A 27,844-nucleotide genomic window follows, 5' to 3' on the forward strand; every position below is an offset into this window, starting at 1 on the left:
TGAGCTGGCTTTTAAGGGTGCTTTTAAGATACTGGTAGGATCAGTATCTTCTCTGTTTGGGAGTGCAGCTTGCTTTTATTTGGCAACAAAAAAATTAATTTTTTTATGCTTGCAAACTCTAAATTTTATTTTTGTCAGCATGTTTGCACTCCTGGGATTTGCTGTCCTTTGGCATGGCTTATTTTATCTCATTCTGTATAAATATATATCTGTCCTTTTCTCGAGAGGTAAGAAGTCTCCCACCCACAGAGGCTCAATCTCTAAACGCTCCCTAGGTAGAGGGGACTTCCAATTCATGTTTGGGGAACAAGTATGGAGTCGAGGGTGTGTTTTGCTGGGAGGGATGACCAGCTTGCAGTGATCTGGAGTACATGGATGACATTCCTTCAGCAGATCTTGTGAGAACCTTGAGTGACGTTGCCTGCTTTGCCTTATGCTTCCTGCCTCCATGGCTGGATGGAGATCAGGAGCACCAGCAGCAGGCACTTCCATTGGGATGGCCCTTCCTAGGAGTTTATCAGAACTGTGACACAGGAAAAAATGGTATTTAGAGATCTCCACCTCTGGTTTTCGTACCTGTTGTTACTCTGAGAAAAGATGTTTATCTTCGGGAATATAATTTAGTGGCTGCAAAGTTTTTTTGTTTAAAAGAAGTAGAATGAAAGATTAATCTGTTAAGTTTTTGCTGTTTCACAGATAACAAGAAATTAAGCAGTTTGTGTGGCAGAATTAAAGGATATGTAATCAATGTGGATGTGTAAGAAATATCAGAATATGCTTTCTAGAGCCTTTCTATAGCTGTTGGCTGTAAATCTTAAAATGGGAAATGGTAAAGTCAGGAACAGATTATTAATATTAACTACAAATTACTAATCTTCATCTATAAGGAGATCTTGAATTTGCCCAATACTGATTTATAGGCTTGCATTTTAATGCAGTGATCTCAAATTTTGCTATACCCCTATTAGTAAGAAATTTTTGAGTACACACCCCCAAATTATATACACATTATACATGTCTATACATTTATTAATTATATACATGTACCACTGTACTAATATATAATTATAAAACATACACAAAAATAGGAACTAAAAAAAGGATGTGATAAAATTAAACACAAATTAAAAATACTTATTTTAGTTATTAGTAGTACAAAAAAAATTATTCCTGCACTTATTATATTGCATAACCTCAGACTTAACACACATTTCCGCAGGTTTAATAAAGACTAAGACACTACCTACAGGTTTACAAAAACACATTTGACACTTGCTCCAGTAAGTATTCACAAAGAGATTTCCCTGGTGATTATGGCTCCTAGGCTCCCAAGCTTTGACTAGAGGAGAACTTAGGAAAGCAACCGAAGTTGTTTATATTTATGCTTTTATATAATATATATATTGGGGCTTATATATGTAAATAATATTTTTGTTATAATATATTTACAATATGAATATGTTTTATATCTCTGGAACTTCAATATTGACAGAAATCTTGCTTATATGTGATGATTTATGGCACTGCTTGTCCCTGTGGTCTGTTATAGTGTTGTAAACAAAAAAGTAGGGACATAAAATAATAGTTTTGTTGTAAGGACTGCAGTGAACATCAGAATAAATTGTTTGATCTCAGTAATTCAATGATACATTGTAAAATTGTGGAAGAAAGAATTATATTTAATACAAATATGTGCTATTACGCATTTTTTAAAAATCAACCCTCTCTTTTGTTACAGGAATATGAGGCTTTAACCAAGCAAGCAACTTGCAATCCAGATGTTTGGGTGAACCTTGCCTGTACGTACTTCTTTCTGGGGATGTACACACAAGCAGAACAAGCAGCCTTGCAAGGTAAGATGTATGGCTCTATTGGAAAAGACTGCATATTGATTTGAACACTTAATGTAATTTCCAGGCAAAATATGCAATAAAGGATAATTTAGAGCAAATTTTTTTGTGTTTGGGGTTTTTTTGGGGGATTAGTTAATTTTAACTTTCATTTAACGGGAGAATTATGATGCAGTTTTCTTCCTAAAATACCTTGGGCATGTGGAGCAGCTGGAACTAAAATAAGCACCTGGAAAATAATTTCTCTTATTAATTTCTAAATACAAAACCCAGTATATGCCAACCAGCAACAAAACGTTACTTTTCTTTTGACTGATTCTGTGTCCTTGAGCCAGTGCAGATGAAGCAAATTAAACCAGTGAAATTATAAAAAAAATAAGCATCTGAGAGAACTAAGCATTCTCCCTGGTGAAGACAAGAGCTCTGTTTACGTAGTTTGACGTAGTAGGTGGTCTTATTGCCGTATAAGTCAGATGTTAGGTATCTGATTCTTCAAGGCATGGAATTCAAGTGATATTATTACAGTTCTACTTTAATCTGAACATGCATGGGATCATTTAAAAAGAAGGAATGAAAATTAGATTCCAGAGGCATTTTTGCTGTCTAAAAATGTTTCTGTAGTTTAACTTTGTTGCCCATAATTTTTTATATATCTTAGTGATTTATATTGTTTTCTATAACCATAGTATCTCAGTGCTTTTTAAGTAGAATTAATAGTAGTGATATCCCACTCAACTTCTGACTCTTGCCTTCTTAGGATAAAACTCTTATTGAAGGACAGGTTTTCTCCTTTCTTTCATTAGTCTTCTTGTCTTTAGCTGCAAAATAGAGTAGGAAGAAAATAATAGTGTGCTTTCTTCTGCTGTGGAAGAGTGCCTTCCAAAAGGACAATTTTGTAGCATTTATAAAAAAAAAATCATTAGATTCTTGTATCCCTTTAAAATCCTCAGAAAGATCATGCTGAGGTTGAATCCCATAACTGGAAATGTTTTTTTTATTTTCAATTGTAAAACAGTCTCATGTAGAGCTTTGTGATTTGTATTGTTCAAGAGGAGTGTAAATTTCTAATATTCACAAATAATTTTAAAACTTTAACGTACCACAAATTTGAGATTTGGAGACTGCAACCTAGAGCTTGAAGTGAATCTAAAAATAAATGGGCAATAGAGCTTTGAGATGTCACTGTGGCCTAGAGCATGGAAGCAAGCAGCTGCATCCTGTACCAGTAGGAGCCATTGTCATCAGCTTCACATCTTGTAAGTTACAGTAATCCATTCTAGAGAAGACAGATACACAGCTGGCATGCACATTTATTAACTGAGCTGGAGGGGAGGGAAGGTTAGTGTTTGTCATGCCCCTTCAGATTAGTTACCACTAGTATGGTGAGTGGCAAAGTAAAGGGTACAGCTAATGGTACTTGGGTGCTGGAGGTAAGGGTAGGAATATTAAGAAAGCAAGAACAGCAGGGAGTGTAGCTGAGGGAGGGAACAGAAAATAATGGAGGGTCACATTTGTTGAGTTCCTGATCAGTTCCTGATTTTACATAATTGTTTAAGAAGGACAGCATGCCAGTTTTTATAATGAGGTACTAAACCTTCCTTGTGAGTACTGTAATCCTGGTGATTTCTGGATACTTAAACTTGGTGGGGAAGCAGTCACATCTGAGGATTTGTAATGCTTGTCCTTTCTCCATTGAAAGCTTGCAAGTGCAGTATATTCCGCTTTCAGTCTTTCTTATATTGAGTTTAAACCTTTTTATTTTTACTTAAGTCAGATCCTCTTTTAGGTTTTTTTAACAATTCAGGATTGTATCCGTGGTGGCTGTTTGCAATATAGTATTGACAGCTGAAGACATACCATCTTTTGCTTTCCTCCATGGTTTTGTAAAGACCTTGAAAAAAAATAAAAATACTTCCTTTGAAGAGGAAAAGTCTTTAGAAGAACACCATTTATCCAATACTTCCTTGAATATCACTGAAAAAATGATAGGTAGTGTGAATATTAGGCCCTTTACCATTGCTATTTTGGGATTATTTTGCCTTAATTCTTATATAGTGCGTGCTGTTTATTGCTGCAGTTATGCTAAACCCCTGAAAGTAACATACTACTAAAACAAATGAAGGGAAATTAATTTAGTTTCAGCTATAGTTCTAAATTTCTACAGTGACACAATCTCTGTGTGAAAGGGAGTATAAATATCAGCTAGCTTTCTGGAATAGGTTTTCCACACAAACATGTAAATATCTTGAAACCAAATCAAGTTCTTTCTTGCCATATACTGTTGTTGTTGCTTAAGGAAATTGTTAACCATCATTCCATTAATGAGGAAAAATTTGCAGGATACTCAAAATTTAAGAAACTATCATTAAAAGCCATGAGGTAATTAATATATTCATACAGATACATAGTCCACAATCTCTTGTTGAGCAAGGTTTTATCTTTATTTTATAATAGACCTGAATTGATCTCTTGGATTGTTGTTATTTAATTCAAACTTCATAGAATAGAGGGGATGGGGAGGTCATTAAGGACTGCCAGCATGGTTTCACCAAGGGCAAGTTCTGCCTGACGAATTTAGTAGCTTTCTATGATGGAGTGACTCCATAAGTGGGCAAGGGAAGGGCTGTGGATGTCATTTATCTGGACTTCTGTAAAGCTTGTGACACAGTTCTTCATAACATTCTTCTCTCAAAATTATATAGATATGTTTTTGATGGGTAGACTGTTAGGTGGATTAGGAATTGGTCAGACAGTCAGATCCAGAGGGTAGAGATCAACAGCTTAGAGTCCCAATGGGCATCAGTGACCAGTGGTGTCCCTTAGGGGTCTGCACTAGGACCAGTGCTATCTGATATCTTCATTAATGACACAGATGACAGGATCAAGTGCACCTTCAGCACGTTTGCAGATAGCACCAAGATGACTAGTGCTCTTCATTCATCTGAAGGATGGGATGCCAGACAGGCTTGAGGGGTCGATCTGTGAGAACCTCAAGAAGTTCAGCATGACCGAGTGCAAGGTGCTGCACCTGGGTTGGGGCAACCCCCGGTATCAACACCAGCTGGGGGATGAAGGGATCAAGGTCAGCCTTGCCAAGAAGGACTTGGGAGTGCAGGTGGACAAGAGGCTGGACATGACCCAGCAATGGCACTCACAGCACAGAAAGCCAATTGTATCCTGGGCTGCATCCAAAGAAGTGTGGGCAGCAGGATAAAGAAGGGGATTCTGCCCCTTTGCTCTGCTCTGGTGAGACCCCACTTGCAGTGCTGTATCCAGCTCTGGGGTCCCCAGCATAGGAAGGACATGGACCTGCTGGAACAAGTCCGAAGTAGGCCACTAAAATGATGAGAGGCGTGGAGCACCTTTCCTACTAGGAAAGGCAAAGAGAATTGGATTTTTCAGCTTGGAGAACAAAAGGGTTCAAGGAGACCTCATTGAGGCTTTCCAGTACCTAGACAAGACTTAAAAGAGAGCTGAAGAAGGACCATTAACACAGGCAGGCATGTAGTGATAGGACAAGGAGGAATGGTTTTTAACTGAAAGAGGGTAAACTTAGATTAGATACAAGGAAGAAATTCTTTACTGTGAAGGTGGTGAGGGGTTGCTCAGAGAAGTTCTATCCCTGGAAATGTTCAAAGCCAGGCTGAACAGGGCCTTGAGCAAACTGGTCTAGTTGGAAGGTGTTCATGGCTACGACAGAGGAGTTGGAATTAGATATCTTTAAGGTCCCTTCCAATCTAAGCCATTCTGTAAGTCTCTCAGGAAAGAATAAGTCTGAATATCAAAAGTCATATAAAAAAGAATTACTGCAAATATAACCTAAGAAGTAAAGCAAAAAGGCAATAAAGGAAAATCCCTCCTTGAAGGTTTTTCATTACAATTGTATTTTACCTCCTCTAGGCTTTCTTCCAAATTCCTTTCAGATGTTTCTGGCTTCTCCTTTTCCCTGTTGTCTGCTCATGCTGCAGTTACTAATGTTTCTGGTTCTGAGGTGATGGTAGAGTTACTTCCAAGTCAGCTACTGTTGTTTTGTAGCCATCCCGTAGTGAAGCGGCCAAGTGATGCTTTGCTGACTCCTTTTGCATCTGTGTACACGTACATTGGCTGAACATGTTCTCTGTGCTGTGAGTAGCCAATCTTGTCTTGAGAGGATGAGGCTTAAACTATTGATCTTGATTTAGTATATAATAATAACAAGAAGTTACTGGATTTTATTATAAAAACTAATAGTCTTATGTTGCATTCACAGTTCTTTGCTTTGCAAAGACCAAAGAACAGAAACTCAACCTGGCACACTTGGACTGTGATCCTGACAACTGGTCTGAGTGGTTAGAAGCTGGCATAGTGCTTTCAGAAGCTGTTGGCTTGCATTAAGAAACTAAGAACTAAAGAATAAGAACTAAAGTTGTTCTTTTAAACCACAAAATGTGCACATAAGTGGTGCTACAGTTAAGTCTATTATGAAAAACAGTCTTTTCAGGATAAATGGAATCTTAGAATTCGATTTAAGATTCATGCACAGACAGGGTTGTATTGCTGAACCATTCATTAAAGTTGGGGGATTTTTTTTACCCCTTTCAATTTTTGATGGGAAAAGCTCTGTAATTACTTTGCTTCTTCACATCTCTGCATGTGTCAGATCTGAATGTGGTTTAACTTAACAGAGAACTCATTTTACAGGCTTTATTGAAATGAGCAATATTGTACAAAAGCAGAACAGATATGGGTTAGTAAGAACAATGACCATTTCCACATCAGTTTTGCTTATTTGTGTAATAATGTTGTTCATATGTGAAGTAGTTGCCACCAGTGAAAATGTTCAGTTACAAGCAGGCACAGAACAGTTACTGGGTTTTCCTTTTCTTAAGATTGCATGTTCACCTACATGATTTTATCTGCTTTGTTGTGTGTACCCTCTGTCTTGAGAACAATAGTAATTTTTTGTGCATTTTAACTGAGGTATTCAACCAGCTGTTTCATATGTGGAACTTTAAAAATGCACAAGTGAAAATATCACATGTTTAAACTCTAAAGGCTACTAACCTTATTTTCTTGTTTTGTTTTTTAATTATAGTAGAAGCTACAGCCCAGGAGTAATTAATTTGATGATTTTTAATTTACTTTATGCTTAGTATGACTGAAATTAAATGTGTGTGTATGGCATGTAACTGAACATAGCTGAACTGCCATTTAAATTTTGTGGGAATGAAAAATTTCAGTGAATATCGTCTGTAAATTTAATTCAAGAAAATTCTGAACAGTTGAGTTGTTCAAATGGGTAAACCTCACTACTGGCCCATGGGTTTTTTAAAATACTTTTCCCATTCCCTTTCATTTTCCCCTCCACCAGTGAAACTTTGGTTTTGAGACACAGAGGGCTTCATTCTGCTACTATGTTCAACTGAGCAGAGCATTGTTTCTCAGGAACAAGGAGAATAAGGTTTCCTCTGGTCATATTTTCTGCTGTCTGGATGGAGCCTTCTAAGCCCTGCTCCCCCCCTACCAGCCCCTTCTAGGTGTGTTTAACGTGTGTTCTATGCCTGTTGATGTGTGAAGTGCTGCTATAGAATATACATTATGTGCTAGATGGGATTTGTTAATGCTGGATGCATGACTAGCAGTGCCTCGCACTCTTATGAGAGGGCACAAATGCCAGATTGTCCATGACTCTATTTAATAATTTTTTTACTGCCTGAGACAGCAATATGGAACCCACCAAGAATCTGAGCTGCCATTTCTAGTGAGTTTGACGTTTTGTTTAATAACTAGTGAAGAGATCTTCAGCAATGTCTTCTGTTCTGACTGTAGTTACTTATTATATTTTTAAAATACTTCAGTAGGTGCCTGTCAGTGTCAGCACATAAAAATATACAGAACACTTTTAAGATCTATGACAGCTATGACAGAAATGCCTGGAAAACAGCAGTGATCATGACAAAAATTCTGGAAAAGGAATATCAATGCGTTTCCTAGGTGGAAATATATCTTGTCCACCTACTTCAGTGCTTGAGTACAAGGCCAATACTAGACCTGAAGCAGGGTCCAGTTTGTTTGCATGCAGCATTGTTGTCATGTACCTTAGGATCCCAAGATTGCTTTGTACTGATTTAAAAAAAAAAAAAAAAGAGTAGAGTTATTGTCTTGAAAAAGGAGAACAGGAAAGGGAGACTGTGCTTCCTGGTAGCATTCATAGATCAGTGACAGTGAAATTCAGTAGCAGCAGAAAATAATAAAAAACAAACTTAAAAATCATTGGCTCTGATGAGGCAGTTGTATCACTTCCTGCTCCAGTGATTATCCCATATTCATGACCCCATTATTTCTGAAAACAAATCTGACCTTGTTTATCTGTTTCTTTATCTTCCTTAAAGAATGTATTTGGCAGCAAAAGAAAATAAACTGCTGATTCTGAATGTTTCCATATTTCTGCTTACCATATTGACAGGGCTATATTTGCGTGAGGTTTTAAGCAACTTATTTTCAAGAATATCAGATAGCTGGTATCATATAATATCTTACAAAGCAGGACACTTTTCCACCCTCCATATATGCACACCATCAAAACTCAGATTTCATCTTTTGCCTCTTTTTAAGTGTTAAATAATGTGGGCTAACATTCCAGCTTTTGCCAAGAAGTAAATAACAATTTTGATGTCAGATCAGATGCCAGGTTTGCAAGGGTATCCTGCACTCACTGGCTGACCAGTGAAACAAAAATTCCTTGGTTTAGATTCTTGACAGTATTGCTTGTAAGTCACAATTTTCACAGTGAAATTAATGCTAAAACACACTCAAAAGCGGAAAAAAAAATGAAATCCTACTCAAAAAAGGAACATTGGTGTCTTTACCCATAGTACTGTGATTATACAATATGTTATTTTCAGTATAAATCCCACAATCTGTCCTGCTTGTATTTTTGGAGTCTTTGATGACCAAATGTTTTGAATTGTGAAGGATAGCTGTGGTTGAAGTTTCTCACAAAAGCACATGTATGGTCCATGTGCAACCCTTCTAAACTTTGATATTAAAACCTATCAATTAATGCTGGGGAATATGTAGAGTGAAGAGCATGCATTTAAATTAAAGTACGCTCACTTTCTAACTCAGTTGCTGAAATATGTATGCTATTGTGTCAGTTATACTACTACAGCTGCCTATGCAATATTTGTTGTAGATGAGAAACTTTCTGTTACTTAATAAAGAGCCTAATTCCCACATATATCCTAGACTGAAGACAATTTTGCTTCTTAACAACTTGATGCTCTGTTAAAAGTATCTTACAAGATGATGTGGTCTTGTGAGAGTGCTTTCAAACCACTTTTTTATTTTTGACTTTTATTCTAATAGTTCTTTAAAGATACAATCAACTGTCCTAATTTTTCTAGGAACATGGTTAAATAACACAGTTTGCTAAGGAAAAAAAGGGAAGTAATAGTTGCTGTACTTACTAGAAGTACGTGGGCAGGCTTGTGCTGCCAATCTTTCTAGAATGGTCTGGGTTTAGGCACTATCCACTGTGTTACAAAGTGTACTTACTATGTAGAGAAAGAATAAGAAACCTGGAAATCTCTTGCTAAATTGTTTAAAAAAATAAATTCCATCTTCAGGGGGTGGTGGAGAAGAAGGATTGGTGGTTTGAGCCCTTTTATGGTTTAGGATGTCAGAAGAATTACAGCCTTGTGTTGCAGGCTATTGCTGTGCTAACTCTGCACTTTTGTGGCCTTATAAACACAGTAAATAATTCTGCTTTTTGTAAAGAGTCCATGTACACCCCTTCTGTGGAACATGGTTTGCCAGCTGGTTGGTCTGAGCAAGACTGAGAGTGCTCATTAGGCTAGGAAAAGTACAGAAAACAAGGGAAGGCATTTTGGAAGATTGCTTGCAAAAGAAACTAATAGCTCTGTATGATCAGGACATTTGTTGCTCTTGGTGAAGCAAGAGGCTCTAGTGACTTAAAACTCTGCCGTTTACAATTTGTGTCATATGGAGTGAAATCAATGGAATTCCTAATCCTGCTGGAGCAAGAAATTTCATTAACATTACTGGCTCTAGTAAGAAAATATCCGTCTTAAATTTCTTGCTATATCTTAGTTTGAATCTTATCTGCTCTGGCTGTAGAACTTTTTTGTGTGCCTTTCATTCCTAAGGACAGAAATATTAGAGGTATAATATAATGTGCGTGACTAACAAAATGGTAGCAGCACTGGGTTTTTCAATACACTAGAAGTTGTCAAGACTCCTGGAATTATAAATCAAAACTTATTTCAAATGTGACACATATAGAAGTAGCCTTGAGTTTGTATGTTGCTGCTTTTTATTTTGAAAAAGTGCTATGCTTAGGTGTCACAAATAAAAAACCACAGAGAATTATTGAGAAATCGCTGTAGGGAAATGATAATGCAATTCATAGAAGTTTTAAGGTTCATTAAAGGTAGAGGCCAATGAAAAATTATTTGCAACAGGGATTTAAAAAGAAATAGTCAGGGAATGAAGATAGGAATGAGAAAGACCTCTAAACTACTCTAAAATTGGTAGAACCTACCCTAAGGCATGACCTGCAAAGGGTTCTCAGTGAAAAACGGTACTTGGGCTAGTTAATGAAAGAATAGGGGTGCATTCATGTCTATTGAGAAAGAAAGTTAAAAATATGAAGAGATACCCTGTGAGTAGTTCATTACAATAATCCTTACTGGATTTCCCTTTCAGCACCTAAGAGTGGTCTCCAGAACCGTTTACTCTTTCATCTGGCACATAAGGTATCATGTCTTTTCTTCACTCCTGCTTTGTTTGTTTTCTTTTCAATTTACTAATGTGTAATTTATGCTGGCAACCTGGCAGAATAATTAAAATGCCTGTGGTGGCAGAAGAACAAATATTTTTCATAACCACCCTACTGTATTAAAATGTGGAAGAGAAAGCAAGTATGAAAATGTGATCTCAGAATAGATGCTCTCAGCATGTTTCTAAGGAAAGTATTACCAATACACTTCACATAAGTTGTACAATAGGAATGTAATGGTATTTTTGATCATGAGGAGAATGAAACCTTAATAGAATCAGAAATGTAGAATGCACTATTTTACTTTTTTTTTTTTCTAAATGTAGTAAGTTTTCCTAACTTGCAGCTCTTTTATATGTAGCAATTTGACCAAAGTGGTGTATATGCTGTACTGGTCCTCTTAAGTAGTTCAGTATCCAGGAAATAATATTGTTAATAGCATGAAATTTAATTTAATTTCAACAACAATTAAGTGCTTATTTCACTTACTAGACATAGCGATCTTCCCTTAAATTACGTTTTGTACCATCCTGTACCAGAATATATGAGAAGCATTCTGCTACTAAAGATACAGACTTAAAAGGAAGTATAAATCTTGAATGTTAGCTTTGATATCAGATGCTCTTTACTTAAATATTTGTTAGTTTTAAGAGAGAAATCTTAAAGCCTTTTTACAGTGGTATTGGCACTTACAGATGTCTGTGATGAGCTAGGAATTATGCAACTTCTCTTTACCTAGTTAATCACTGGAAATAAACAGTTTTACCAAAACTACGAAGCCCATTTCCTTTAGTTCTGTTAAGCAACTTATCTCACCTTTTAACTTTGTGATTGGCTCAAAGAGGGAGGAGAAGGATTTGAAGAAAACTAGCAGATAGGTGGAAAAACAAATATATAATATTACAGTTTATGACTAAGAGAAATTCATAATTACTGTTGAATCAGCAAAACCAGCAAAGGGAAGCAGTGGAATAAGTGATTTGAGCAAACCTATTAGGTAAATAGGTCTCAACTTCACTAATGTAATACAAATGTTGTGGGTATGTTTAACTCTGTTCTTTGTTTTTAGCCTTCTGTGTGTGTGTTAAATGTGCTATTCAGCAATGCTTTTAAGAATAAATAATTTACTTAAAGAAAATAGAAATTGAAGCCTGGTGAAAGTGAACTTGTTAATGCTGTAAAAAAGACTAGTAAAATTAGGGCTTGTGTGTTTGCAAATCTTGTGTTTTTCTGCTGTGCATGAGACATTAGATTTGGATCTACAAGCAGCAAAATTTTTGCTGGCTTGAATAATTGCAATGAAATTTTGTGTTGCAAAATTTTGTTTATAAAATAATTAATTCAGCTCTTTCCCTCTTATCCATCAAAGCACATGGCATGTAATTATATCTAAATCACACCTTAAAGGAGAATGTGTGATTAGTTTTAGCCTAACATTTATCCAGTTTGAACTCATCTGCTTCTTTAATGTTTGTGTTTTTCCAGTGGTCAAATTAACTTTAAAGTAACAGCAGTTTTCCAGATTTTTAATGGTGTTTACCAGCAAGGACTAAATTAACCTGGTTAATTAAAAAGCTTTTCTTGTTGAACTCTTCTGAGAATATGTCCCACTCTTTTTAGTTCAGTGATGAAAAGAAGCTGATGAGCTCTCACCAGAACCTGCAAGATGTTACAGAAGATCAGCTCAGCCTAGCATCTATCCACTACATGCGGTCCCACTACCAAGAAGCTATTGATATCTACAAGCGCATTCTGCTGGAAAATCGGTGCGCATCTCTAAACCCTACTGGAGCATCTATGTTATCGGTGCCATTTAAATTCCAAATAGTTGCTTGGTTTCTGAAAATAGACATTTTACATAACTGCTATGTCCCTTTCCCATCACAGAATGTGCACCAGTTGCAGCTCCTCAATTTTGTTCATATAAAGTATTATTGAAAACCCCACATTTAAAAAGAAATCTGCTCTCTCTTGTTTTCTTTTTTTGCGAAATTGTTTGTTAATTCATTCTGATATCTTTTTTATTTTGTTAGTTATTTCTTCTGAAATGATATATGGTTATGCACCTGCTTTGTCTTTTTTTTTTTTTTCCCTCTGATAGCCAATCTTGGGACTTTGCTTGAATTATTGACTTCTCCTTCACCTCTTAGTCTTCCTTAGAAGGGTTCAGTTCTTGGGTTTTATGTAGAGTTCCTTTGCATTCCTTTAAGTCTGAAACTCGTTCCTTCTCTGTATCCTCTGTGACACTTGTCGGGTTTTTCTATCATGTTCTGCAAATTTTTAGCTCAGAATTTAACAAGGAACAAATTGAATTCCTAAGTGGCTGGAAGCATTTTTCATAAAATAGAAACTGCTGTCCCAGAATACTGCTGTCTTTTGACACTATCTTCTCTTGACTGTTTCAGAGAAATCCATTATAATGCATATATCATGTAATGCTTGGGAAAGAGATTTTAGCCTCCAAGTCCTGCAGAAACAATCACTCAAAACTAAATGAGTAACCGTCATAACAATTACCCTTTTACTTAGAGTTTTCACAAATGCTTGTCTTTCTGTCCAGTTCTTCTGGCTTGACTGCTTGTAATAACATGGAATTTTTGAAATAATTGTACTTGGTACAAACTTTTATGTGCACATTAAATGTCTTTGAGTGTATTGCTTAGAAAATCATTTTCTGCCAGGCCAATTATCGTGCTCATGTTCTGCACGTTTCCTCGGTGTGAAGTTGTTACTATTTCCCAGACTTGCAAACCATAACTTGTTGGTAATTCTTAAAAGCTGCAGTAGCTGCTGTGGAAAAAAATACTGTGAATATGTCCTAGCTGACAAACTAGAGAAGCCCTAAGCATTTCTCAGAAGCCCCAGTTTTGATGTGTTTGTAAAATATGTATAAATGTGAGAGCTTTCTTTTATTTTAATGTGCTGTAATGGGAAAATGTTAAACTATCTGGTGGGATTTAAAGGCTCTCTTTAATCCTCTTTCCTGCAGGGAATACCTGGCTCTGAATGTATATGTGGCCCTGTGCTATTACAAACTGGATTACTATGATGTATCACAGGAAGTGCTAGCTGTTTATCTTCAGCAAGTTCCTGACAGCACCATTGCCCTTAACCTTAAGGCTTGTAACCATTTTCGACTTTACAATGGAAAGGCTGCAGAGGTATCTATTGGACAGTCCTTCAGCTCACCTTTATTTTAGTTTAAGATTCCATACATGTTTCTTTTCCTTTGTCTTAATCAGTAATGTTGATAATGGCCTTTACGTTGTCACCATGTTTTTACAGGATTGTCACCTATTTCAGTTCCCCTGCCATTAACCCATCTGTCCACATATGTGCATAGTGGTCTTTCCATTTTCCCAGTATCCTTTTGCTCTTGTGTTTATATGTATTACCCAATTGCTAAAATAATTAGATAGAAGTGGAAAGGCAAAATCTTCTAGTCCTCCAACACCAATGGAGATTTCTTGCTGTGAGCTTTGAAGCTCATTTGAAGCTCCCCTTAGGCTTCTGTGCTTTTTTGGTTTTATATTAAAATTTTGGAATGTATGTAATTCCAGGCAGAACTCAAGAACTTGACAGACAGTTCTTCATCATCTTTTGAGTTTGGCAAGGAGCTCATTAAGCACAATCTGGTAAGTAATTAATTTCTAGGATTTAATATGAACAGCAGTCACATGTAGAGCTTTTAATAATAATTCATAAAATGGAATATTTTGAAAAATTGCAGACTTAATTGAGTCTCTGCTGCCATATAAAGTCCTAATCCAGGAATCCTACCATTATAATGAATGTGCTATCAAGTGTATTTACTTTTTTTCCTGGAATTTTTCCTTGACAGTTTGAGACTGTGTCAAGAAAATAATAATACTGTTGCTTTTAGTTGTGAAGGCATATTAAAATAATGTATGTTGTGCAAGAGTACCTATGCAAGATATTTTGTGGAGCCCACTCAATAAAGACACTGTATATGAGTGTCTACAGGACAGGATGACCTGAACTCTATTTAGTACCAGAACAATTTGACTGGAATAAAGATAGCTTGTGAAAATGGCCTTCATCCCAAAATTACTAAGCAGAGAATTCTAGGAAAAAAGATGCTCATAAAACCAAAATACTTTTGTGTTCCACAATAAAAGAGTCACTAAGAGTAACTAATGGTTAATTTTCCTTTCGGTGGTATTATTGTTTTGCTGAACAACTGGTAACAGTAGATTGCTCATGTTTAATGACAGGCAGTTACTTGCTTTGCCGTTTTTCAAGAGCAGTCATCACAAGTTAACACTTCTTTCTCAAAGAGTTAAAACTGCTTTGAAACTGGACTTTTGTAAATTAATGTTGTTTACTTTGTATGTTGGTATTTTTGCCAGTGCTTTATTGAATAAGTACATTAGATCTTGTTGGAGGAACTGTTTTGTGAAAGTGGAGTATAACCATCTGCTCCTGATCATTTTAGGATCCTGTGTCATTCTAAATAAATGTGGAGGTATTAGCCTAATGTTTTTCGTATGAAAACATCAGCAGCAGTTTATAGTTTTATATGTGTTCCCTTCACTCGACTATGTTATTCTTTTTAATCCTTGATATATAATGTATCACTCTTTTGAGCTGCTAAAAGCTGAAATAAGTTAATCTTTAGATATGCATTAAATACTTATATTCTTCAGAGTAAAGATTGTCACACTGTATAATTCTACAGCTACATTAAAGCAGGAATTAAACTAACGACAGAGTCACTGACCTTTTCGTACTGTTTATGCAGGAATTTAAGCATTAATTTCCTTGAATTAATTTATCATAGAAAAGATTCTGATACATGATTATCAATGTGCTGCTTTTCTCTGCAGGTGGTTTTCCGAGGAGGTGAAGGGGCTTTGCAAGTCCTGCCTCCTCTGGTTGATGTTATTCCTGAGGCAAGACTGAATCTTGTGATTTACTATCTCCAGCAAGGTAAATACACCCTCCTCTGGCTCTTTCATAGCTTCAGGAATAACATTAATTCATCTTATCTCAACTTATTCAATGTTTTCTTTTTCTTTGCAGTAAAGTGTAATTTATTTCACTTTCTGTTCCTCTGTAAAATAGGGAAGTGAAAGTTCCCATGGCTTGCAGGGAAGGGCTATAATACTGTGCACTCAAAAAAACCTACTTCAGCAGAGTATTGGAATTTTTGGGCTGCAGGAGATGGCTTTGGAGATGGTAGTGTTTATTTGTTTCTAGTGAGGAGACCTCTCCTCTGTCTGAATATGTGAGAATTGTAGGCATATGTCCTGTAAAGGCAAGGACAACCATTTCTGTAAATACAGCACAAACAAAATATGAACCAAAGTGACTGTGAACAAGATATTTCGTTAAAATCTACTTTACCATTCCTGAAGAATGCAGATAGGCAGCCAGAATCAGTTGGTAAGGATTTTTTACTTGTATATCTCCTGTGTTTGCCAGCTTTAAATAATATCTGAGTTTTTCAGAGCTATTCATATTCTCCCATTGTGTTCTTTTATTCAGCAGTGGGTTGACTGGCTGTGTGATTCATGGCAGGTCCAATTAGATAAAGCCTTGTCCAGACAAGCATCCAGTTAGAACTTCCTCTGTTTTACAATGAGTCCCCTACCTTTCTCTCACTCTGTGAAACCTGTTTTCATCTACTCTATACCCTCTTATCAGTTAATTGTAGACAGTGATAAGATCTCCCCTGAGATCCTTCCTTCTTTGAAAGCTAGGCAAACTCAATTCTCTCAGTTTCTCCTCAGCCCTCTTCCTGTCTTGGGAGCCCTCAGGTGGGCTCACTCCAGTGTTTCAATGTCTGTCTTGATCCTCAGATCCGAAGCCTGAACACAGTACTCATGTGCAACCTCACAAGTGCCAAATAAAGAATTCCTTCCCTTGCTGTGATGGCTTCATTCATGCTAATATGATCCAGTGTGCCTCCTTTGATGCAAGGCTGCTCTGTCTGCCAGATTGCCTTTTAAACAGTAGACTTGCTCAGGCATGTTTCAAACCAAGCAAGACTTGCATTTTGCCTCCATTGAACTTCATCAGATTTCCTTCAGCCTACTTGTTCAGCCTACTGAGCTGCTTCTCAATATCTGGGAGCTTTCTTCACAATCTTTTATCATTTACAGACTTGCTCAGAGTACTCTGTGCTATGATCAGGATCATTAATAAAAATAAGTTGTTCAACAGTATCAGTCCCTGGGGCATTTGATTAGTGATGAGCCATCTGTTGGATTTTGTACAACTGGTCACTGTCCTTTGGTAGTCTAGCTAGTTTTCCATCCCCTTATAGTCTTAGTTAGTCAGTCCTATCTTTCAAGTTTGTATGAAAGACTATTTCAAAGACAATGCTAAAGTCAAGGTATACAGCATCAACCTTTATCTCCTTATTCATACAACCAGTCACACTTAACGAATTATTGACTACATTTTGGCATTGGTAAATCCATGTCTGCTGTCCCCAGACACCTTTCTGTCCAGTATTATTGTTGCCAGTGTCACTATAGGCAATATTGATACTATTACCAATTATCTTGCACAACAATATTGCTGATGATAATATATGTGTCAAATTAAGTTCTACTTACGTGGAAACAAAGTGCATCTCATACATCAGTTAAAAATCAGTCTTGTTTACTTATATGCTGTTAATTTTGTAGTAATTTTCATTAGTTAGGTTCTTCACTTTACTGTGATATACAAATGACTTGTGTACAGACAAAGATCAAGGGGAATTTGGACTAAAACCTGTTTTCTGGTTTGGCTAAGTTTTCATTTTTAAGTCTTGTTAGGGTAACAACATTGGTCAGGAAAGTGAGAAATTCTTACTTCTAATAACTACAGCTGTCTCTCCAAAACTTAAAAGGTCTCTGATAAATGTAGGGTTGTGCTGATGATATATGCTCTGAACTGGAATGATTGAAGCACAAACATTCATCCTGTTTTTTCAACTCTTCAGCATAGTGACTTCTAAGAGGGTTTGAGGTCATCTGTATCCTGATGTAATCTGCTGCTGTGAGATTTGCTAGTTGCTTCTGTTGGAGCCTGAAGAGCATAGGTCTCTGTTGATGGTCTACACTGTGTTGATAAAAATAAGGATTACAGTCTTTCTTTTTTTTTTTTTTTTTTTTTTTGGTGGTGGTAGCCTGAGCTAGCCAAAAATATTAAAAAAAAGAAAAAACGATAAAAAGAAAAGCAAAGGTAATGCTGTCTTATTATGTGACTGTTCAAGGGAGTCAAGGAAGTAGGTGAGAAAGCAGAGGTGATGGGTGGGAGCCTGGCAGCTCCAGTGCATATTGCCTTAAGTGGTTGCATGGATTGTATGTTCTAGTGAAAGAAAATTTTTCATTGATAAGGCTTATTTGTGTGGGCAGTTGGTGTAATGCTGTATTAACAAAATTTTGCCAGTAACAGAGTATCTTCACTAGGTTGATTTACAAAGCCATAGTGCCAACATATTTTTTAATTCAGTGAAAGTTTAGGATCTATTCAGTTTATATAATTCCTGTATGGAAATGAAGTTATTTATAGATTTCAAACTTCACATTTAAACTTTGATACTAGTAGTGCTTTTTCCTTTTTAATTAGGATCTGCTGGACAGATGCTGAAATTTTGCTAAGGAAAAGATGAAGTTTCCCTACAGCATCATGTTACCCTGCTCTCTTTGAGGGCTAAATAAATATGCGAAAACAAAATACAGGAGGATGATGGATTTATTATTTTGACCTTATGCTGTTAAGAAGGCAGCCACTGGATTATGAACAAAGGGGCCAAACCATCTCTGCTAGGAAAACTGTAGTAATAAAGAAGCTATCACTCACTCTGTGTTTGTTATTTGAGTTCTAGAAAACTATCACCATTGTGATAGAAATGTACAATGATTTATAGTTCCCTTTCTCCTCCTGTCTAAATGGTTTATTTCTTAGTCTATGACTATTGGGGAATGTTGTAGAGGATGAGTGACTTGTTCTAATACAGTGTGCTATGGGTTGTCATGCATTCTGATGTCTGGCATTTCAGATGATGTGCAGGAGGCTTATAACCTGATTAAGGACCTGGAACCTACAGCTCCACAGGTAATTGGAAAATGATGTCATGACACATAAAGACAGAGGTTATAAACTGATAATATCCTGAGGACAGCTTGCCCCATTTCTACTCTTAAAACTCTTGTGTTTTCAGCTCTTCATCAACAATAAATTTAATGTGCATGCATGAAGTATTATATATGTGCCTATATGAGTACTTTAGCCTGTTAATTACTGTACCACCTGCGTTCAACTAAGAATACAGCTCTGTTGTGCGCAGCCTTGATTTTGGGAAATGGACCATTACTGTGCAAGTAAAAGCCCCCTTACAACTATAGCTACCTGGTTGTCTGCCTGGTGTGGCTTTCATCCCTCAGACTTGCTAGCTCAGATTCTCATATAGTTTGTCCTGAAGCCATTTCAGTTAAAATGAGCTAGATCAGATTAAACAGTTTTAATAAATGGTATTTTCTAATCCCATCATACTTTGGCTGCCATGAGTGAAGACTAGTGTCCCTTGGCTACTGCTGTAGTTTTCTTCTGTGGCTGTTCCAGCATCTTTAGTTTCTGATTTATTCCTCTTTGCTGCTTATTTTCCAAAGGTCAAACAGCTGGGCATAAAAGAGACCTTTAATGAGTGTATGGAAGAAATTAGATGGAAAGAGGGAGGGAGGGAGGGAAGGAGGGAAAAGGAAAACCTCAAAAACACAGATCCGGTGATTCTGTGCTGAGGAGTGACGAGTGTCTTCTGATGTCGCTTTACACTTCTTGCATTTTTCAGAATAGCAGAACTTACTTGAATGGTTTTCTGCAGCTTTTGTTCCTATTGTAAAATATTGTCCCAATATACTTGGCTAATAATTCTTGATCCCATTTTGAAATGAGACTCTTTGTGCTTTTTTGTTTTCCATTTCTCACTCACACTTTTAAAGAACTCCCTGCTAATATTTGTAAAACCTCCTTGAGTACATCTCAAGTTTCTTCTTTGTCGCGATGCCTGTAAGATAATAATTTGGTCTCTGTAAGACAGTTGGTACTTACTATCCTGACTAGTATTCTCAGAGTATTTCTTTACATTCTGTTATTGATCTCTTGAAAGATGTCTCTCTTCTTCTGTGTTAACCTCTGTAACAGGGCCCTCCTGGTTTATCAGGAGTACCTACTAAAACAGATTTATTTATATAAGTCTTAATTATAAGATTTGGGTAAGACAAAAGAGTGTCTCTGATCCCTTTTACCTTTTTTTTTCCAGGAGTACATCCTCAAAGGGGTGGTAAATGCAGCACTTGGACAAGAAATGGGCTCGGTGAGTAAAGCCCATGAGGTTCTCCAGCTTCTCCAACAACACAATGTGAACAGATCTGTAGAAACTGGAATGGAGTGAAAGAGGCAGTCATTTCTTATTTAGATTGCAGGATCTCTGAGTCTCTTGTTGAACCTCCTGTACAATAATCAGTCCAGAATTAGTGAAATGCAAATTTCTGTTGCTGGTCTTGATAGTAAATCAAGATGAATTTAACTTCTCTATCCTGTTTCCAAAATCCCTGTTTGATTTTTACAGTGTTCTTCTTTATCTAGACACATAGAATGGCACATTTACCTTGTCTGGTTTTGCTTCAGCCCTGGTTTATCTGTTAGTTGGTCCCTAAGTGTTCCTTAGAGCATATTTTCATTGTGTATTGTAGCATCAACCGTGTAACTCATCTTGGATTTCTTTTTTACTCATCTTCCAGAGAGATCATCTGAAAATTGCTCAACAGTTCTTCCAGTTGGTGGGGGAATCAGCCAGTGAATGTGGTATGTTCAAAATGTTCTTTTTCCATTAAGTAAGCCATCTTAAAATATCCAAATATATACCATCATATCTGTGTCTAGCTGCTGACTGTTAGCAGGAATATTGCTAGGCTTTTGTTTCTATAGGCTGAGTTTCAAAAAGTCTAAAACAAATTTGAAAGTTTAAATTAGAAGTCTCGATTCCAAACCTTACTGTATGACTTCATCTGGAAAAGAGGCTGTAGTGCAAACTGCAAGTCTTCATGAGAGACTCCGTAGCAGCTTGCCTTTGCCTAATAATCCCATTAGAGAAACAGAAGACACCAACGTAATTAATTAGATTAAGTGAGCAGCTGAAACCTCACAGGCAGAGATACACAGGTACAAATGCAGGACCACTAATGAAAGCCTGTCAAGTACATAGAGTCCTAGCACTGAGGGTGCTCTGAAACTGAGGGTTATAAAAATGTAAAGAAGACTTTGGCTACAGGGTTAAATGGAAGCTCTGAGACTAACTTCTTGCTTGAATAAGAGATAAAAAAAAAGGCTTTATAACCCACCCTCCACCATGCCCCCAACCAGTACAGTTTCAATATTTAGTTTTATTTACTGAATAATAGACCAAACCAAGTTCTTCTTTTCTCTCCTCTTTACCAAAAGCAAAAATCCCAAATGAAAAAAAGTCAGTATTTGTAACATAGAAATTAAGACTAAATGGGGCTTTCTAGTTTCTTCCGTAGGCATTTTCAGTGAATATTGTTTCTTTAGGTGGGTAACTTGTGCATGTTTATGCACAGACAGCTCATGGTCCTCAGAGAGTGGATGCTGTTTTCTGTGTCCATGGTGACTAAAGAGAAGAAGCTTCAGAGACAGAGTGGCATCACTGGTGAAAGAATACTCAGAAATACTGTTGAGCCATTCTATTCTGTTCCCCTTGCAGCCCTGGTACTATTGAGGTCATGCATCAGAGAATTTAATGTTGTAAGGCTGGAAGTGGTTCCATAAATGAGATTCCCCTAACTCATTCCTTTTGCATTGAAGGTATCTCTTCAGAGCTGGGATCTCAGCAAACAGGAAGAAACAATATGAACTGTAGCAGTGGAGAACTCGGTTAGCGGGAACTCATGGCAGCCAAAGTGTGATGGGATTAGAAAATACCATTTATTAAAACTATTTAATCTGATCTAGCTCATTTTAACTGAAATGGCTTCAGGACAAACTATATGAGAATCTGAGCTAGCAAGTCTGAGGGATGAAAGCCACACCAGGCAGACAACCAGGTAGCTATAGTTGTAAGGGGGCTTTTACTTGCACAGTAATGGTCCATTTCCCAAAATCAAGGCTGCGCACAACAGAGCTGTATTCTTAGTTGAACCCAGTATCTTAATGCCTGTAACAGTCATGCAGGTGTGATGAGTGACAAGAGCACAAATGGATAAAAATAATACAGACATAGTCAGGGAAGGATTTCTTGTGAAGATATATCCCAGAATTGAAATTGTTAGGAAGCCAAAAGTCTGAATTTTACTGTGAAATACTTTTGAATTCATATGCAAAATGCAGATAGACAGGCTGAGACTTCAGCCTTTCAATGGCTGGGGCAGGGGAAATGGCAACAGAAATGTAGTACACTTAGGGAGGTGGATTACTTGAAAAAAACGAGCCTATGGGAAGGATTGGTTCCAATCAGAGGTAAAAGGAAGCATCAGTACTGTGAGCATCCTACCCTCATGGTACTTCATGTAAGAACTGTTTTGTCGTCCTCTTAAAAGTTCGTGGGAAGAAGCTGCCATAGCAAAGAGCACACAGTTCAGGGTGTGCAGAGTTTACCTTTAAAGGTAAAATAGTGTGAGGGGTTTTGTTTAACCTCAAATGAATAACAGATTGAGACCATGAAACAGTACAGAGGAAATAGAAGAGGCACAGTTCTGTCTAGGTAGGATATAACAAAAAACCAAGGACATGAAGCTCAAGTATGTAAGTGTTTTTATACAAATATTAGATGTTTTTAAACAAGTTGGTTTTTATACAAATATTAGATGTTTTTAAACAAGTTGGGTCAAGTGGAATGCCTGATTTTAGAAGAGGAAGCTAAAAACTAAAATATTTTTTTAATGTGATAGGAGGAAGGTAACATGTAGGATGTTGTTCCTATTTAATGTACAATAGGAATTGTACATTAAATAAACACAAGTTGTACATAAATATAGATAAATAGATTATGCCAGTGGAAAACTGGTTCTAAATATTATAGAAAACTTCTCTCAAAAAAAAAAATCTTTATCAGTGAGTAAAATAATATTTTTTTCAATTATATGTTTAGATAGGCAACTCCCCATATTGAAGCTAAATTATTCACCAGCCAGCCTGGACAGGAACAGTGGCATTTTAAACAGGTTACAGATTTTATATAGGAAGATAAATAATACTTGGAGAGTTTAGTTCTGCCCAGATTTACCTAATAAATGCAATTACATGGCATAATAAAGAGCATGAACTTTTTGTTTCTATCTTTCTTAGAAAAAGCACAAATTAACAGGTAACTCTGGACTAATATTGAATTACATAGGATCTGAGTTGAAATTTTATTTTGAAATGACAATTGTACTACAGTCATCTGAATATAATCAAATTCAAAATCTGCATGTTAGCAAATACCTCAAAAATGCCTACTGTACTAATCCTAAGAGAAGCTATGTAATAACCTTTCTAATTTCTAGCAGAAAATTAGAAAATTTACAGGGAAATAGCAGTGAAAAGGATAAAATGCACCTGATACAAACACTGGAAAGAACCTTTTATTTCTCTAAAGAAAGGGCTTGTATTCATAATTAATGAGCTATAGGAGACAAATAATGACACAAGTGGGTTTGCCAATGGTACAAAATTACCCATACTAGTACAAATAAAAACCTCCACAATGAAGAAAGATGTGAAAGACTATTTAATACTGGGTAATAATATGTAAATTAAATTTAGCAAAATTAGCAGAAAAGTTGAAGAGGATCTTAAGAATTGATGAGGACAGAGAAAACAAAAATAATTACTGTCATTGTATATAGACGTGATTCTTTTCCTTGAATACTGTCTACAGTTCTGGTCCTTATATTTCTTTTAAAAATAGTAGCTCAAGAAAGGATACAATAAATACAGCAAGGATGAACAAAGAAAGGAGATAGATTCTTTAAGTAAGTGAAAAGGAGAGATTAAGTAAAGCAGAATACCTGGTTTAAAAAATGATGACTAAGTTTGATTATGTACATCATAAATTACAAGGAAAAGAGAAATAGAGAAGAATTATTTACTGTACAATACAAAAATCAAAGAAAATTGACATAAATTATCACTTAAGACAATTAAATAAGCAGCATTAACTACTTTTTCACATAACACAACTTATTTAATAGAGAAACTTGTGAGAACCAGAATGTATAAAAGAAGTTGTAGATTTAAAGGCAATTGGCTATTTAACACAAATTTTTCAGCAGTGATTAAGTCCTCAGTGTTGTTGAAAGCTGGGATGAACTTCAGCAGAAATGCCATCACACACAGTATGTATTATATGTGAAATTAGAATACCTTCTTTCTATAGCTGTATATTCTTACCCAGCAAACTCTGAACTAGACAAACCTTGGATCCAATATAGTAGTTATTCTGTTTTTAGGTAACTTAGACTATTAGTCACTGTGTTGAATACTTGTGGTTATTTGTTTTGCTGGATTTAGAACAGAGAATGGAATTCTTGCTGGTTTTATACTTGGGCTTTTCCTAAGTAGCCAGCCATGCTGTTCAAGTGTGTAGGTCATGCTTCAGCACTTCCCATCAAGCTAGTCCTTCCAAGGACCTTTAAGATCCTCATCAAGTTGCTTAACTGCATTGCAGATTTACAATACAGAAGTAGGTAGTTTTTTTCTAGAGTAAGGAAATCGTTTGCTGTGTCTTTTCTTGCAACTGCTGGGCCTATGTTCCAGTTTTGCCTGGGATAGACTTAATTTTTTTCTTAGAGAATGGTATAGTGCTGCATTTTGAATGTAGTATGAGAATAAAGTTAGTAACACAGTGATGTTTTAGATTTGCAAAGTCAAGGACTTTCTGATTTCCCATGCTGTGCCAGTGAGGAGCTGGATAAGAAGTTGGGAGGGAGCATGGCCCAGACAGCTGATCTGAATGAGCCAAAGGGTTATTTCATACCATAGAAAACCATGCCCAGTACATGAACCATGGGGAGTTGGCTGGGAGGGGCTTACTGTAGTCTGGGGAGGGGCTGGGTTGGTGGTGAGCAATTGTATTCTGGGTTATTTGTTTCTCCTGAGTTTTATTCCTTTCTCTCTTTCTGTCCCCTTTTCATTACTATTATTATTAATAATATCTTATTTCAATTATCAAACTATTCTTATCTCAACTCACAAGCTTTACTTTTTTTAGGGGGCAGGAGGTTGGAGTGAACAAGCAGCTGAGTGGTACTTAGTTGCCAGCTGGGGTTAAACCACAACAATCTACAAGACTTCTTTTAATGTGGGTTATCAAAAAATAATGGATTAAAATGAAGATGTGGAATATTTTTTCTGACTTGCTTTTATTAACTGTAGAAATCCCATTGACTGCATTATGAAAAGCAGCAACAGGAGATTAGGAAGAAGACAGCGTCATTTATTTGTAAAGTCATTTGTAGTCATCAATTAAGCCCTTTGCTTTTCTTAATTAGATCTCTGCCTTGGAGGTTCAAGGAACATGGACTAAACTGAATTAATGTGCAAGTAATTTCCATTAAATATACACATTTTATCTTATGTTGGATACTTTAATAGGGGACAGACAAAATAAAAACTAAAAAACATCCAAGAAGCACTAAGGGTGTAGGAGTCAATATTCATTCTCTAGCAGCAGACATACCACCGGAAGAACAGTTTGAGGTTTTTTTACGCTTGATAAAAATTCTTAATTCTAATGACGTGAAATGGAACAGACATTATGAAGGAGGATATAAGTAGATTTTTATAGCTAGTTCTCATTCTCTTCTATTAGGGTCTCATCTGGATGGGAAATTAAAGAGATCAGATTTCTTTTAAGGAGGAAATGGGGCAAGAGGAACATCAGTGAAAACAAATTAATATTCCCAATAAATGCAATGTTTCTGGTGCTTAGCATAAGTCTCACAAACTACCCAAAACCACTGCAAGTATAGTGAAAAAGAGCATCCCATTTGTTTTCAATGGTCTTCTTTTAGGACCAACTCAGGCATGTTTGATGTTGAGTGAGAGGAATGAAACATTTCTTCTGAACTTCATGCAGTCTTTTCTTTGAAGTTCTCTTAAGTCACCCTAAGTAATTTTTTCAAGTGAATTTTTTCAATTTTTTCCTGTTTCTGCACAAGCCACATGGAGTGAATTAGAAAATTCTAGTTTTTCTGTCACTAGGTAGTATTCATTGCTGAGTTGTTTAAGATACACAGATGTTTTACTTGTTTGATTTTTTAAACTGAATCTTTCAGTAAAATATATGGGGGATGGTGTGCTGGGATAATAAAACTTTCTGCCAAAATGTGAACATAAGAATAAATACTAAAATTTAGAAACACTCAATTTGTTTATGGGAATATTGTGTTTCTAATATTTTATTACTGTGATTCATTTTTACTAAAAAAGCACCCTCAGTTTTAAGTCTACTTTGCATGTTTTGAATTTTAAAAATTTTGTTCAAATAAATTGTCATTTTATGAACTTCAGAAATTAAATTTCAGAGAAAAGGGGCATTTTTGACTTGTCTCTAGTCTTGTTAATCAATGTTTCTTGGCTCTTTTTTATAAAACTGTTTCTGTTATTGTCTGGTAAAGGCATATATTTGTCATGAAAACTATACCTGCATGTAAAAAAAGACAGATAAATATACAGGCCAGTTTCTGCTCCCAAGTGAACAGGTTATTTCACAAATAACCAAATAATCTTCTGAAGTTGGAGAACTGAATGGTATGGTTCAGACATAGATAAGGATTGATTGTCTCTATATAGAAATGATAGGACATCCAAGCTCAGTATAGCCTAGTCCTAAAAGATAAAAAATGAGACTATTTTGCTTTCCTTTGAAATGTATTTTGACATCTTATATAGTGCTTTCCAGGAATAATTACTACTTATTATATTTAAAGGAGAATATACTGTTTTCCAGTTGAATGCTTAATTTTGTGTGGTGGTATGGAGTCAAAATACTGATCTTTTGTTACATGAAATTTCTTCATATAGAGAAGTTATTTTAATTTTTTTATGTGGATAGATTGATGGTAATCAATAGTCAGAAGCAGATTACCTTTGGGATATTGGTGGCCTTAAAATCGTATCTCTGTCACCTTTCCAAACTGCACAGAGCAGCATCCTCTCTAATGATCACTTGATGTAGTGGAATAGTAGTGATTTGATATCTCTTCCATTTAGGCCTTCCCAGCTGCTACCTGGATACATCCATGTCTGCTAGCTGGGTCTTATCAAAATTAGTTGTAGTAGGCTTACTTCAGAATATTTAAAACAGCTTTGCGATAGCTTTCAGTAACACAGCTTGCAATGTTAGAGTAGGTGACAGCATAATATGGTTGCAACAAAGTTATGATGACATTGGGAGCAGCAAAGTGGAGTGATGCTCATTCAAACTGATATGTGTAACTTATTTATGGCTTTACCTCTTGTGAGCAATGTGGTAATCCACATGCATGAACATTAATTTCCATACTATCTGATATCACTTAGTATTTTACCTGTTCCTGCATTAATTCTTTTTTATAACAATATTTTCAGTATAGCAAGTTTACTCTCTAACTCAAACTAAAATTAAAATATGTATTTTCTTTGTCAAGGATAACTGAAAAACATAATTTTAAAGAAAGAAGGCTAATGGTGTAAGAATAACAAACTCAGGCTTTGTGTACAGGGTCAGTTCCTAAGAGTAAGAATAATTCATGGTAAAATTTTACTATGTAAATTGTGTCATGGAAAAGGCCTGTTAGGTAAAATTGTTATTTGTCTCTGTAGAGTTTGCTGTTGAACAAAGTCTTGCAAAAGTTATTGGATGCTGTAGAGAGAGTTGACAAGATGAACAAATGGAATTTTTTTAACCTTCAGTATGGTCCTTTGCCTGAAAAGGCAAGCTACACTATTTTTAGAAACTAGCTGCTTTCAGAGGTGCCAGCAATCTTGGCAGTGATTGCCATTACCATGTGTTTTCAAAGTCTACAAATTTGCATTTCTCTTTTGAATTTTAGATACCATTCCAGGGAGACAGTGCATGTCCTCCTGCTTCTTTCTTCTTAGACAATTTCCTAATGTCCTAATTTACCTCAACTCAATCAAGGTTAGTATTGTTATTTAGTGTTGGTAGTACTGTATGGAATCACTACTTTTAGACTGTACTATGTGAGACACAATGGAA

General features: G+C 36.1%; 1 protein-coding gene across 7 annotated transcripts in view; it reads left to right on the forward strand.

Moving 5' to 3' along the window:
* Positions 1 to 27,844, forward strand: part of IFT56 (intraflagellar transport 56) — a 55,904-nt gene that overhangs the window by 5,018 nt on the left and 23,042 nt on the right. For all 7 annotated transcript variants that reach the window (XM_021552803.4, XM_085569885.1, XM_021552801.4 and 4 more), the window contains exons 4-13: positions 1,739 to 1,853; positions 10,557 to 10,606; positions 12,250 to 12,395; positions 13,619 to 13,790; positions 14,190 to 14,264; positions 15,477 to 15,579; positions 18,647 to 18,702; positions 19,907 to 19,960; positions 20,388 to 20,451; positions 27,678 to 27,766. In XM_021552803.4, coding sequence (XP_021408478.1) covers positions 1,739 to 1,853; positions 10,557 to 10,606; positions 12,250 to 12,395; positions 13,619 to 13,790; positions 14,190 to 14,264; positions 15,477 to 15,579; positions 18,647 to 18,702; positions 19,907 to 19,960; positions 20,388 to 20,451; positions 27,678 to 27,766 — 924 coding nt within the window. The remainder of the gene's footprint in view (positions 1 to 1,738; positions 1,854 to 10,556; positions 10,607 to 12,249; positions 12,396 to 13,618; positions 13,791 to 14,189; positions 14,265 to 15,476; positions 15,580 to 18,646; positions 18,703 to 19,906; positions 19,961 to 20,387; positions 20,452 to 27,677; positions 27,767 to 27,844) is intronic.

The sequence above is a fragment of the Lonchura striata genome, chromosome 1A (genome assembly GCF_050655825.1).
Source record: "Lonchura striata isolate lonStrDom1 chromosome 1A, ASM5065582v1, whole genome shotgun sequence".
Lineage (NCBI taxonomy): Eukaryota > Metazoa > Chordata > Aves > Passeriformes > Estrildidae > Lonchura > Lonchura striata.